Source organism: Mus caroli, chromosome 6 (assembly GCF_900094665.2).
Source record: "Mus caroli chromosome 6, CAROLI_EIJ_v1.1, whole genome shotgun sequence".
In the NCBI taxonomy this organism is placed as follows: Eukaryota; Metazoa; Chordata; class Mammalia; order Rodentia; family Muridae; genus Mus; species Mus caroli.
The window spans coordinates 60,123,528-60,138,695 of record NC_034575.1 but is presented as its reverse complement, the minus strand read 5'-3'; the positions used below and the strand labels follow the sequence as shown (position 1 = coordinate 60,138,695).

At 40.5% G+C, this 15,168-nt stretch overlaps 1 protein-coding gene and 1 long non-coding RNA gene across 4 annotated transcripts in view; one reads left to right on the top strand and one right to left on the bottom strand.

Moving 5' to 3' along the window:
- Positions 1-5,878, bottom strand: part of Prdm5 (PR/SET domain 5) — a 159,520-nt gene extending 153,642 nt beyond the window's left edge. For 2 of the 3 annotated variants that reach the window (XM_021165000.1, XM_021164998.1), the window contains exon 1: positions 5,653-5,878. In XM_021165000.1, the coding sequence (XP_021020659.1) occupies positions 5,653-5,745 (93 nt within the window). In that variant the 5' untranslated portion in view covers positions 5,746-5,878. The remainder of the gene's footprint in view (positions 1-5,652) is intronic. The other variant, XM_021164996.2, reaches the window with a different exon arrangement.
- Positions 5,597-15,168, top strand: part of LOC110296338 — a 13,051-nt gene continuing 3,479 nt past the window's right edge. Inside the window, exons 1-2 of the long non-coding RNA XR_002378171.1 lie at positions 5,597-5,726; positions 12,286-12,724. This is a non-coding gene — a long non-coding RNA (uncharacterized LOC110296338). The remainder of the gene's footprint in view (positions 5,727-12,285; positions 12,725-15,168) is intronic.

The following is a 15,168-nucleotide window of genomic DNA, read 5'->3' as shown; positions in this document are numbered from 1 at the left end:
TCACAGTCAGCTATTGGATGGATCACAGGGCCCCCAATGGAGGAGCTAGAGAAAGTACCCAAGGAGCTAAAGGGATCTGCAACCCTTTAGGTGGACAACAATATGAACTAACCAGTACCCTGCCCCCACCATCCTCCTACCCCAGGAGCTCGTGTCTCTGGCTGCATATATATCAGAAGATGGCCTAGTCGGCCATTTGTGGAAAGAGAGGCCCATTGGTCGTGCAAACTTTATATACTTCAGTACAGGGGAGCACCAGAGCCAAGAAGTGGGAGTGGGTAGGGGGAGGGTATGGTGGACTTTTGGGATAGCACTGAAAATGTAAATGAAGAAAATACCTAATAAAAAAAATAAACAAGCCTGAAATGGAACTCACGCTACTTAACTCACCATCCATCTCTTCAACCTTGCTCCACACAAATGCCTCATCTCAGTTATTGACTAACAATTCAGTCCTTTCAGGATCTCAGGCTAAGCCACTGGAAACTTCCCTTATTCTTCCTGTTCTTTTTCACTCTACCATATTCTGCCTTCAAAATACAGTCAGAGCTGTCACTTAGTCTGAATCTCATTGCCCCCCATCGGTTACAGTCAAGAAAATCCTAGTAAATCACTGTTTCTACAGTTTTCCCATGACAGTGTATACTCCAAGCTGCAGCCAGAGTAATCCTTGATAAATACACAGCCCTCCTCTACAAGTAGGTCTCCAATACATTTGAATCAATTCCAGTCTTCAGCTGCATAAAATGCTCTAGGAAATGTGGCTCTACTTCAAATACTCTCCCTTTGTTAAGGTATTGGAAGATCTGTCCTAGCTCACTCCTGAATGCCATACTAGTCTCATTGGAAACCAACAGGCAAAGCAAGTTTGCCTGTCTCAGGATTTCAGACTAACTTGTTCCCTAGCAAGAATTTCTTCCCCTGGAAATATATTTGGCTTTGTTTCCTACAATCCTTCATGCCATTGTTCAAATCTCACCTTAATGAAAACTAGCTAGGATACCTAATTTATAACATTCCTCACTTATGTCCCAGCCAACCAGACCCAGCCCTACTTCCACTGTTTTCCTATAGCATATATCAAGTTCTAGTATACAATAACATTTGCCTACTGGATAATGAAGCTGCTCAAGAGCCAGAACATTCATTTTCTTCACTGGTCTAGTCAAGTGTCTAAGATAGACCCTGGCATATAGTGATTAAATGACTGTGTGCAATATGCCATAAAGAAATAATATTGAACACCTTCACTATGGAATATCTTCAATCACCATAAAAGACCTGTTCATACTAGCCAAGTTATGGCACCAGCCCGCATGTTAATAGAAAGAGACACAAATGATGAAAATTTGACATATTAATTAATTAATTATACACATATACACACACAATGGAGTTTTTCATTCAGCCATGCATATTGAAATTATATAATCTGTAGGCAAATCAATGGAATTTGGAGGCCATAGTGCTATATGAAACAAGCTAAGCCCTGAAAGATGAGTATCACATGTGTTCTTTCATATGCCAAGTCTATATTAAAAAAAAAACTAAGACATCAAAATAAAAGCAGGTTTATTTAGAAAAGTGAAAATCAGTGGGGAAAGACAAGGGTCAACAGAGGACAAAGGAGATGAGTGTAGTCAAAGTACATGACATCCATGCATGAAAATACCACAATAAAACCCATTATTTTACACAGTTAACATGGCCTAGTTAAAAAAACAAAAAGAAAATTCACTGCTAAAATAATTATAGTAACAAGAGCCAATGTAGATAAACTAGAGGAATTATTCACACTACTGCTGAATTAGAAATGTCCCATTTTAAAGATAAATAATAATACATTATCATATATTATTATATTAAATTTCTATAAATTTATATATTATATATTGCATATATTTATATTTTACATATTCTCATATATTGCATATTTTAATATATTATAAAAATAATACAGTAAAATAATCTTTGTGTTTGAGTGCATTTACAAACTTAACATTTAATGATTACAGAGAAAATGCCTTTTTGATAAGAGTATAAGCCAACCAACTATTCCTAACCTGGTCTATGAAACAACAAGTGTTCTGGATTCCAGAGTTCAGGGGAGGGTATTCTATAGCTATAGATATGCAGACAGATAGATATAGAAATGTGTGCTAAATAGAGAATTCATGTTTCATAAGCACTTTACACAGTCTGAAGGTGACTTCATACATTCAGACCTGTGTTCCCTTTCTGGTATCACATAGCCATACAGAAAGTTTCACATTTTGGAGCACTTCAGATTTTACATGAAGGATGCCCAACTCCTACATGGAATGACCTGAGTTCAAACCTGATGAACTGCCTTAGTGTGGATAGACCTTGCCCTAGCATCAGTTCTGTGTCACCTAGGAAGCAGGGTTTTGCTGTATGGCGTCAGTAAGACCTGAGAAAAGCTCCACAATCGCTATCTGTCATTCACCCTCTGTCTCCTAACACGGATAGTTCCTAACAATTGCAATAGCTTCATAAATGTTTCATTAGCCAAGCTATATTAAATTATAAAAAAAATAATCTGTTTGCTTCTGTTATCAACACAGAAGCAAAATACAAAGTTTCAGTGAAAACATCGGTTTAAATGGATCTTTGATGTATCTTTAAAAGTCTGTAAGCACAGCAGGAAACATAAGGCCTCACTGGGTCCCCATGGTGACACCTGACTGTACAAACAGGGGGACAGTGTCACTGCAGTGATTCTATTTCCAGATTAGTGACTTACTATCAGCCACCAGAAAATGTAATAAACATCTACTGGCAGAGTTTCAGCCCTAATATAAAAATCCATTTAGAGAGGTCACCTTCAACAGCAATCAACAAAACACATTAGTACACAAATTCTGGTCTTCCAGTATTAACATGGTAATCTTTCCTCTGCCTGCTTTTCTCTTTTGGGTTTTGTGTTTGTTTGTTTGTTTGGCTGGCTGGCTGGTTGGTTTTTTTGTTTTAATCATATATTTTCCTCCAAACTTCACACTTTCAACTTACCTTTACATTTTTCTTCTTTATTTTACAAACTGGGCATTAAACTTATTTTCATTAACAGTTTTTCATGAGCAGTGTCTCCTTGGTCTGAGAGACAGGGAGTTGACAGCTGATAGTGGGGAAGGCATGGGAACTTCCGAGGCAGCTGTAAATCTCTGGTGCGGCCACCCACACCATGATAATGTGTAGAACAGATCACCCGTGATGTTCTTTAAAATGTCATTATTTGTAACCTATTAAATCCTAGTCTGTCTTACATTTGGTCCAAAAGACACTTTCACTTCCCCTTGTTAAAGGCACACAGCCAGGCTTTAATGCAGGACTGTTGTTACCTTGTTAAACAATCACGTGTCAGTGATTCCTGCAAACAAAGTAAAGCATAACCAGTACAGGATGAGCAAGGGTGCATCTTTACAGGACCAGGACATGATGAAATGTCACTCAAATTGCTCTGTATACAATGGTCCAGATTATCTAGATATAGTTGCAGAGCCCCCACTGAAGGAAATGTTTCAAAAGGGAGTGGATCTAGAGAAATAAGGGGTGCCTTCAGAAAAAGTATCCCAAACAACCTATAGAAACTACAGATACAGATTTTCTTGGGGTTCTTGGAAGATTTCCCCAAGCCCATTCTGGATTCTAGTGTCTGAATTTTAAAATCAACAAAGAACTTGAACCTCAATCACTTTGTAAAACAGATGAATTATATAAGCACACCTGCTATAAAAGTATGCCATGACATCTGTTGTTGGCAACACATGGTCTAAAGTGGTAAACCTCACAATCTGCTTAGAAGAGTGTGAGGATTTTTTAATTGAGGTCCTTAACATAGCTCCAATCACAGCTGTTGTCATCTCAGACCTCTTGAAAGATAGTCAGGAAATATTTACATGGGTGACTTGGAAAATAATTAAGAGATGAGATGTGGTGAAATAGGTGAGGCATGTAAGAACACTCAGCTTCATCTCACAAGTCTGGGAGGCTTCAGCTTTGTCCTTGGAGTACAGGGGAGGAAAAAGCTGGCGTACAGGCATCAGGGAAGCTCTCCATGACCTTGTGATTGAATATCTTGGAATAATAACTCTGTCAAAAACAGGCTGGATTTCTGTAAGCCATATTGTGTGTGGTCATCATGCTAGATGTTATCTGGGTGAAAATCTGTTGGTTTGTTTAAGTGATATCAGCAGCAGCAGATGAATGCCTACCAATGTTGCAGTAGGATGGCTCCAGATGCTTCAGCCCACACCAAGGAGTACTCCCAACACAAGGACATGAAAATGTCACAGAGAATGCACTGCTCAACTACCAAAAAATGGTCTGAGTAAAGCAAAAGAAGGATTAAGCAGTAATTCTTACTTTTGGACAGCTGTCTGGTGTCCTACTATTCGTGAGCACAAAATGATTCTTAATTATTTACACCAGAAACCTCCAGGAAAAGTCCGTTTAGGAGTTTCTCATGCTGTAAGACCTAAACAGGAGCATATGTCAATGGGACATGGGAGTCATTTGATGATGATGGTACTTGGCTTTGCAAGACTGCTGATTTTGACATTTCGTCATTTGGCAATATCTATCCAACTCATCACTAAATGGAATGAAGTATTAACTCCTGTGTTTTGTTTGTCCACATTTAATATGTGGGTTGTTTTGTTGTTGTTGTTTTGTTTTGTTTTGTTTTTACCACTTGAGCTATGGAAACTTCTTGTAGGTCATGTTGTGAGCCCAGAGCTAAGTTCACACACTACCCTCTGAACCTCTGCTTTTCTAAGTATCTGCTAACAGGGCAAAACCAGAACAGTGAGGAGAGGCTGGGAATGTGTCAGGGGCAAGGTTTATAAAGCATGTTGTTCCATAACAAAATGTTTTAGAAAGAGCATATGTTTTCCATTCACAAACCATGGATTTGAAGCTTAAATCGTTAACTCGGCAGGTTAACTGCAGCATTCCTCTGCTCACCTCTTAAATGATAACTAAAAGTCGGTTCCCCTGAGTACTGAGGGGTAAAGTCAAATGATATATATGGACAAAGTACCAAGCATTGACCGTGCTCTGTGAACCTTGGATCTGTTTATGCTAGATGCATCTGCCCTGAATCCTCTATTTCAAGGCTGCTAACCCACAATAACTCAAGCCACCATGTTCTAAAGTTATAACTTAAGATTTGGAGCTCTCTGGTTTCCTGTCTTCTACATCTCTCCAGTGAATAACCAACATCTATAGTGGGTCATCTCACTGACTGGGAAACCTGTGCTTAACTTGATCCCATGCCTGTGCCGTTCTGGAAGGTGATCCAATGCCAGGATAAAATTCAAAAACGCAAAGAAAATAGGCCGAAGATCCAGATATCACCCCCAGGATGGCAATGTGGAAGGCCTGCTTCTGTGGCTCCCGGGCCTGCACTGGGCTGCAAGCTGCCAGGGCCCATCTGCACAAGCAGTGAGGGGTATGACCAGGTTGCCAACTGTTCAGAATTCAGGAGCCGCCCGGCGCTGGGCTGGGGGAGACTGCAGCCCATGGGAGCCTCTCGCCACAACCGCGGAGGACAGCCGGACACCCGCTCCCTACAGGCCCGCTCTCCCCGCAGGCCCTGGTACGTGGCGCGGCCTGGGCGGGCCGATCACCCACCTTGCGCACGCGGCGGGCCGTGTAGAGCCCCATCCCGTCCTGGACCCGGGACGACTTCAGGGCGAACCTGTCTGGTACGTACATGCCCAGCATCCTCCGTGGCTCGGCCGCGCTCCGGAGGCGCCGCACGTGGAGATGGGGTGCGGGCCAGGGGCGGCCGGGAGGAGGAAATGAGCTCGGCTCCCAGAATCCCCACCTCCCTCCTCGGCTCCCCGCGGCCAGGCCCCTCCTCGGCCGGGGCAGGCGCGGCCGGAGCAGTGGGGAGCCCAGGCCACCGGGCCGCGCTGATTGGCCCAAAGTTTGTGGCGCCGGCTGGAAGTCTCAAACCCCAGGCCTTGGAGCTTCCAGCTCCGAGATGAGGATGAGCCTGTAGCCACATCGACCCTCCTCACCATCTCTGCGTTCGGCAGAGGTTCCCGCATCTCCTCAGATGCAGAATGAAATAGGCCTTGGCGTTTCCAAAACAGCCTTTTCCTAACCACGGCCGAGACCAACCCATAAAGTCTGGGAAACCTTTGAGTCTTACTGGCTGAGTGTTCCAGGGTTGAACTAAGGAGAGGCCAAGGAGTCTGCTCTATTTCAAGATAAGAATTGAATGTAAGTATTTAAGTAATATGGTGAGGAGCCTTCTGGAAAGTGATTATTACTTTACAAGGCTTGTGACTACCAAGTCCTATTACCAGATTTGTTCAAGTCAGACCCTGGGCCTTGCATTCCATTCAACAAGACTGGGTTATCAGTCCTTAATAGACCAGTTATCCTGATTAGGTTTTTTGTTAACTTGACACAAGCTTGAGCCTACTGGGAAGCTGGAATTTAAATTGAGAAAATGTCCCCATCAGATTGCAATGTAGGAAGTCTGTGGAACATTTTCTGGATTAATGACTAGAGTGGAAGAGCCTAGCACATTGTAGATGGTGACATCCCTGGGTCACTTGGTCCTAGGTTGTCTTTTAAAAAGGCAAGCTGAGCAAGCCACAGGGAACAAGCAGTGTTTTGTTCTGGTCCCTGCTTCCAAGTTCCTGCCTTGAGCTCTTGGCCCTGGCATTTTTCAATGATGGACCAAGATGGGAAACATAAGCCTCTTCCCCCGTCCCCTCCCTCAAAAAGTCCTTTCCTCCCCATGTTCCTTTTGGTCAGAATGTTTTATCACAGAAAAATAGAAATCAGAGTAGAAAGCAGAGTAGCTGTTAAAAGGACGGTAATGTAGTCCTTGGTAATTTCTCACCAAAACTCATGAGTTGAATACTTTTGGGAAGTGATTGCATAAGGAATGTTCTAGCCTAGTCAATGGATTCATCCATAGACATATTCATTATCCAATGCTACTGTTGGAAGCTGGTAAAACTTAAAAGATAGAGCCCTGATAGGATAAAGTAAGTCATTAAATGGGCATTCTCTTAAAGAATATTAAGGTCCCTCTTCATCTTTCTCTGATTCCTGGATGCCAAGGTGAGCAGCTTTTCTCTACCTTTACAGTAACGTGCCTTTGTGTTGCCATGTGACATGAAAGTGATTGAGCCACGAAACCTCTGAGCCCATGAAACAAAATGCATCTTGCCTCTCTTTGTTGAGTGTCTCCAGTGTTTCCTTTCCATGCTAGCTAACACATCAGGATAAACACTAAGATGGTTATACTCTGGTCAGTTGCCCAAGTCAATTCATTCAACTATGTTCAACAGAAGACAAAGCACTGCTTTCTCCAGAAGGATCTATAAGATAAAACTGAGCAGACATGTGTCCTGTTTATACCTACAGTCTAGTTCACTTATAAATTCAAAACCTGCAGAAGTGATGTGACTTGAAAGCATTTGTAATTAACCAAAAAGGCAGGACTAATGTTCTTACACCGATTTCCCCTTTTCCACTATAAAACAAAAGAGTGGCTTGAGCTCTGAGTTCTTTTAAAAGGGTGCTACCTTACCCAACTGTATTGACTCAAACATGACTGATACAACTGTCAGATCTGTTTTGGCTCACAGGTTCAGTTTGGTGAGTTATGGAGAGAAGGTCCTGTAGATTCAGTCAGTTCACATAATGGTAGTTCTGTAAACAGCAAGACAATAGGCAATGTGGACTAATACAACCAAATAGAACCTACCCCCCCCAAGGCCTACTACCCCCAGCATGTGTCCGCTTCTGAATTTACAGAGCTTCCCAAAAGAGCACCCCATTTTCAGAGAAAGTACTCCAGTTATGAAAGGATGGGGTTTATTGTATATTCAAACCATAAAACAAATAATTCTGAAGAAGTATGCAATTTTCCAGAACCATCTCAAGCCATGTAGATATAATATAGTAATATCTCACTGGTTACTTAATGCAGAGGCAAGACCAACTTGCCAACAGAGAAAAAGTTTCAATTTTCCTACTGTCTGAAAGCTTATGGGCTGAAGCAATGGTGCTACCAACAAGATATTATCAAGATGCAAAAGTGGCACTTGTATTATAGGTACAACCAACAGCTGCCTAATTAAACCTAAAATCCACTGAATTGGAGAGAAGTCATGCCTGAGTTATCAAGCCCTAGAGAAAATCCTACTACTACCACATTTCTAAAGTAAGATGGTTTCCAACTGCAGTCTGCAAAATATTCAACCTTATACCCATGGGTATGTTCAGCTACCACATCTTACAAAAGAAGCTTCCTTTTGCAGCAGATAGAGAGTATCAGAGCAATCCACAGCTTGACAAAGTGCAGAGAATAAATGACCATTGGATGCAAAACTCTAAGTGAGATATTTATAACTCCTATACCTAAGACCTCGGGAACATAGCAGAAGAGGGACTAAATAGCTTGAAGAGTCCTAAGGTACAGAACAACTACTTCGTGATAGTTTCTTCAGGACAGGACAAGGATTTTTCTCCCATGAGCTCTCAATAATATGGATGTGTGCACAAGACAAACAAAAACTACACCAAGTAACTCACCACAAAGTTCCACACCTAAATGAAGAGCCCTAGGTAATCAGTGTTGCTATGAGGAGTAGAACCACCTTTAATTTTGGGGGATTTTGTTGAGATTTTTTAGGGTTCACAGACTTTATTGGTTCAACAATGAACAGCAAAGAAAATGTTAACTATCACTCTGGGGGTGTCGATGTAGAAAGGCACCCTTGGAAAGTAGTTTTTGCTTTTATTCCTTTTGTTGTTACTGTTTTTTAGTGACAAGACTGAAACTATAAACACGCACAAATGGGTCAACTCTAATTACACACACACACACACATATATATATGAAAGAATATATATATACACACTGGATGAAGAAGTTGAAGGGAGTGGGGAATGGAAATGGTGCACATACAGAGTATTCCTATGTGAAAGCTTCAAAGTATCTTTTCACTCATGCAATAATGTTTTAAATTATATATTCTTTGATGAGGTTTCTACATTTAGGAACATCCACACCTATATCAGCAGCCAATCAGATGGCATCCTCAGCCCAGAAAAACAGTACCAGAGAACTGCAGTAACAAACACCTACAGCTTAGACCATTGATGCAAACAGACTTCACTAATGAGAAGAATAATAAAGAAACAACAACCAAAAAAAGTAAAAGAAACAAAGAAAGAATAAAGGAAGAAAACCCACCATAACACCCATTAAAAATCAACACACACTTCTACAACAGAAACAACAGAAAACCCACATACTCATGGAACCTGAGCAACTCTCTACTTAACAATCAGGGAAGAAATAAAGAAAGAAATTAAAGACTTTCTAGAATTCAATGAAAATAGAAAGTACAACATACTCAAAGTTATGGGGCACAATGAAAGCAGTACAAAGAAAAAAATTCATAGCACTAAGAACCTTCATAAAGAAATTGGAGAGATCTTATATTAGCAACTTAACAGCATACCTGAAAGCTCTAGAACAAATAGAAGCAAACAGATCCAAGAGAAATAGATTACAGGAAATAGCCAAACCCAAGACTAAAATTAATCAGTTAGAAAGAAAGAAAATAAGACAAACAATCAGCAAAACTAAGAGCTGACTCTGAAAAAAATTACCAAGATAGAAAAAAACCTTTAGCCAAACTAACTAAAAGGCACACAGTGTCCAAATTAACAAAACCAGAAATGAAAAGGGAAACATAACAAAAGAAACTGAGGAAAATTTAAAAAATCATTAGGTCTTACTTGGAAAGCCTGTACTCCATAAAACCAGAAAACGTAAACAAAATGGATGACTTTCTTCACATATACCCCATGCCAAAGCTAAGACCAGGTAATGTATCTAAACAGTCCTATAACCATAAGAAAATAGAAGCAGTCATGAAAAGTCTGTCAATAAAGAAAAGCCCAGGACCAGATTGTTTTCCTGAAGAATTCTACCAGTTTTTCAAAGATGAGCTTATAACAATATTCCTCAAAATATTACCCAATATACAAACATAAAGAACACTATGTAATTCATTCTGGGAGGCCACAGTTTGTGTGGTACTTAAACCACACAAAGACCCAACAAAAAAAGGAAAACTTCAGACCAATTTTGCTTATAAATATCGATGCAAAAACACTCAATAAAGTTCTCGAAAACTGACTCTACAACCACATCAAAAACATCATTTACTGTGATCAAGTAGGCTTCATCCCAGGGATGCGGGGATGGTTTGATATATGAAAATTCACCAATGTAATCCATTTATATAAACAAACTGGAAAAAATCACATGATCAGCTCATTAGATGCTGAAAACGCCTTTGAAAAATTCAATATCCCTTCATGTTAAAAGTCGCCGGGCGGTGGTGGCACACGCCTTTAATCCCAGCACTTGGGAGGCAGAGGCAGGCGGATTTCTGAGTTCGAGGCCAGCCTGGTCTACAAAGTGAGTTCCAGGACAGCCAGGGCTATACAGAGAAACCCTGTCTTGAAAAACCAAAAAAAAAAACAAAAAAAAAACAAAACAAAACAAAAAAAAAAGTCTTAGAGACATCAGGGGTTCAAGGCACATACCTAAACATAGTAAAAGCAGTATACAACAAGCCAATAGCCAAAATCAAATTAAATGAAGAAAAAAAATTAAAGCAATCCCACTAAGTTCAGGGATAAGGCTTCCTACTGTCTCCCTGTCTGTTCAATATAGTATTTGAAGTTGTAGCCAGAGTTATAAGACAAAAAAAGGAGATTAAGAAGACATAAATTGAAAAGGAAGAAGTCAAGGCATTACTGATAATATGATAGTATATATAAGCGACACTCAAAATTCTACCAGAAAATCCTACAGCTAATAAACTTCAGCCAAGTGGCTAGATATAAAATTAACTCAAACAAATCAGTAACCCTCTGGACATGTGCTGCACTATGTTCATAGCAGCTTTATTTATAATAGCCAGAAACTGGAAACAGCCCAAAAGTCCCTCAGTCAAAGAATGGATATAGAAAATTTACACAGTAGAATACCATTCAACTATTAAAAGCAAAAGCATCATGAATTTTACAGGCAAATAAATACATGAAACTAGAAGATATCATCCTGACTGAGGTAAACCAGACCCAAAAGAACATGCATGACAGGAGCCTAGCATAACTGACTTCTGGGAGGCTCTACCCAGTAGCTGACTGGAACACATGCAGATACCCATAGCCAAAATATTGGACAGAGGTTGGACACTCTTATGGAAGAGTTAGAGGAAGGATTAATGGCCGTGAAGGGGATAAAAACTCTACAGGAAGACCAACCAAAGAGTATACATGGGATGAACTAAAGCCCCCTGCACATATGTAGCATATGTGCAGCTCAGTCTCCATGGCTGCCTTGTCTGGCTTCCATGGGAGAGAATATGTCTAAGCCTACAGAGTCATGATGCACCAGAGTGGGGAGATACCAGGGGGCCCCATCTTCTCAGACGAGAAGGGGGATGGGGATAGGAGGAAAGACTCTATGAGTGGGGGACTGAGAGAGAGGACAGTTTTGGGGAGATAGATGATAGATAGACAGACAGACAGAATGAGTCAAAGCACAGCATATACAACCAACATTCTAGCACACATTCATGCACAAGATAAGAGTCTCTATGACATCTGTGGGCAATCACTGGGTGAGCAAATGTTTACATTACCCAAATTCTACAGGAGGAGAGATAGGGAAAGGAATGGAAACCACATTTAATAAAATGATAACAGAAAACTTCCCAAGTCTTGAGAGATGGGCATGGTATCCAGATCCATGATGCTCAAAGAATGTCAATTAGATTCAATCCAAAGATGTTCTCTCCAAAACCAGAAGATAGAGAATTCTAAATGAACAGAAAAAAAAAAAAGTATCAACTCAACATATTAGGTGTGGTTGCTCCTGTTGTCAATTTGACAGGAGCTGGAATCACCTAGGAGACAGACCTCTAAGCAGCCTATGTGGGATAATTTAGCCCCTGGGGGTGCCTGTGAGAATGGTGTTCACTGAGTTAATTGAGATGTGAGGACCCATCAGAGAAGTGGGTGGCACTGCTCCTGGGCCTTGAGTCCTGTACTTCATAGAAAGAAGCTGAGCTGAGCACAAGCATTCCTCACCTGTTCCTAACTGTAGATGCAATGAGACCAGACACTTAAGTTCCTGCCACTTTCCCTTCCCCAGCATAATGAACTGCGACTTCATCTGTGCTCAGAATAAATGCTTTCTCTCTTAAGGTGCTTTCGTCGGGTTGTTATAGCAACTGGAAAAGCAACTCAGACACCGAGGGAATCATCTGTGGTCGGCAAGAGATTCCTTAGAAGAGACTGTTGCAGAGGAGGATGGAATGGTATATCCAGAATGTTGAAAGAAAGGGAAGCAGACCATTAAAATCCATGGACTCATCACAGGTGCTCTCCAGACATGAACAAGAAATAACATTTTTTTCCTCAGTCAAGAGAATCTAAAAAAACTCACTGCCACTAGACCAATATTAAGGGGATATCTAAATGAATTCTAAATCTAGATATGAAAGGATGGTAGCTATCATTGTGAAAATGTGGAATGCACTGATAAAGCGGACACCCAAATGAAAAAGAATGCACCAGGCAACAAAGACAAAGAATGAGTAAGAAAAGGAAAGGTCTTTTGGCAACTGTTAACATAGTGGCAAAGGTAGGTTACTGTGTGTCAATAATGGTTTCAAATGCAAGTGAATTAAGTTCCCAAGGAAAGTATGTATGCTATGCTGGCTAGTAAATGTGGTGGTATATGTGGTGGTATATGTCTATAATCTCAGCTCAGAGGAAGCAGACACAGGAAGACTGAAATCTGAGGACAATACAGATGTCATAAGGATAGGTCAGGCTGGGATATGTAACAACACCTTATCTCTAAAATGCAAATAAGTAAATAAGTAAATAAATAACGTATTCTAGTCAAAGGGGTGAAAATAAAAACATAAGAGTAGACATAGCCTGATTGTATTGTGCCTGCATGATATTAAATTCAATACTGAAGATGTGCTGACTAAAAAGTGAAGAATAAAAAACAAAACCCACATTGGATGGAACACAGGGCCTCCAATGGAGGAGCTAGAGAAAGCACCCAAGGAGCTGAAGGGGTCTGCAATCCTATAGGTGGAACAACCATATGAACGAACCAGTACCCCCAGAGCTCGTGTCTCTAGCTGCATATGTAGCAGAAGATGGCGTAGTGGGTCATCATTAGGAAGAGAGGCCCCTTGATCTTGCAAACTTTATATGCCTCAGTACAGGGGAACGCCAGGGTCAAGAAGTGGGAGTGGGTGGGTAGGGGAGAAGGGCGGGGAGAGGGTATAGTGGACTTTTGGAATAGCATTGAAATGTAAATGAAGAAAATTTCTAATAAAAAACCCCACACTAACAGAAACTCAGAGTGGCAGGGAAATCATGTATCCAGAATGACACACCTCAAAGAAATAATCTTAAAGAAGTATAACACAGACAAGGTTATTGTTAACCTATGTTAAAAATAATGAGTTCAACAAGAAGACATAACAAATGTATACACACATACATCCAACAAGGACACAGATAAACTAAAAGGGGAAGAGGGTTCCTTGAGACAATACTTACTATTCCTAGAAGACATTTTGAGGAGAAATGGCAAGAAGGCATGGGCATAATTATCTCAATAAGACCAATAGAGGTCTGGGAAGGACTTGGGGCCCTATAAAGAATTGACTTATCAGACTCTCAACCCTGAGGGTCTCCCCTTCTAAAGGGATAAAGCTGTTCTTTGCAGTTCTTGTGTCTGACTTTTGTCTGTCCTGGATACTCATTCATTTCTGTTTGTCCCAGGGAATGAGCTCTGGGATCCCCTAGATGAACACAAACACACAAAACTACACACAAGAATTAGATTCTAAGGAAGATATACTTGGATACAGTTCCCGGACCTGCAAGCATGTGCGTGTTCATGCATTCACACACACACACCTTGACCCACCCCTTGCACACAGCAGACACATAGAGAACACTGTCCAGTGCTGAATCACACAATCACAGACATCCTTCTCGTTAACTCAACTGAAATGTTCTTCAGGACAGACTACACTTACATCCATAAAATAAGTCCCCAACAATGTTTTAAAAACAAAATCTATCATGGAATAAAGTTACAAATCAAATGCAAAAACAAATTATGTAAAATTTATAGTCACTTGGAATTATACTTGAAAACAAAACTTGAGAGGTCACCTCGCTCCAGTAAGAACGGTAGTTAGCAGAAAGACTGAAGATGGGGGAGGGGGGTACATGCCTTTAATCCTAGAATTTGGGAGAAGGGGTGAAGTTCTATAGGAGGTCAAGGCTAGCCTGGGCTACATAGTGAGACACAGTCTAAAAACAAAGACTGATGGACCATAACAAGAAGTGGAGTGGTGGTAGCTCGTAAGGTCAAAGCAGAAGCTTGATGACCTGAGTTTGATCACCAGAACCCAGAGAAAAGTTAAATAAGAGAGGAACTCCTCACAGTTTTCTCTGACCCCACATGTTCAGAGTAGACTATCTGATTATAATAATATAATTAATAATATTTCTAGATTAATAGTGCTGTCAAAGACATGAAGAGAGAAGCCTATACACACTATTGACTAGGATTCAGAATAGTACAACCACATAGAAAACAGGTTGTTGTTTTCATTTAAGTACAAGAAATAGAATTACCATATGACTTAACAGTTCTAATATAAATATGCAAAGAAACTGAACTCAGGATGTAAAATGAAAACAAAACAAAGTCCCTCCCAGATGGTACACAACATATGAAATTAATCTAGCTGTCCACTGATAGATGAATGAATAAAAAAGATATGAAACATTAAACAATGGAATATTATCCACCCATAAGAAGCACAAACTCTTTTTTTTCTTTTTTTTTAAATATTTTTATTACATATTGTCCTCAATTACATTTCCAATGCTATCCCAAAAGTCCCCCATACCCTCCCCCCCACTTCACTACCCACCCATTCCCATTTTTTTGGCCCTGGCATTCCCCTGTACTGGGGCATATAAAGTTTGCGTGTCCAATGGGCCTCTTTTTCCAGTGATGGCCGACTAGGCCATCTTTTGATA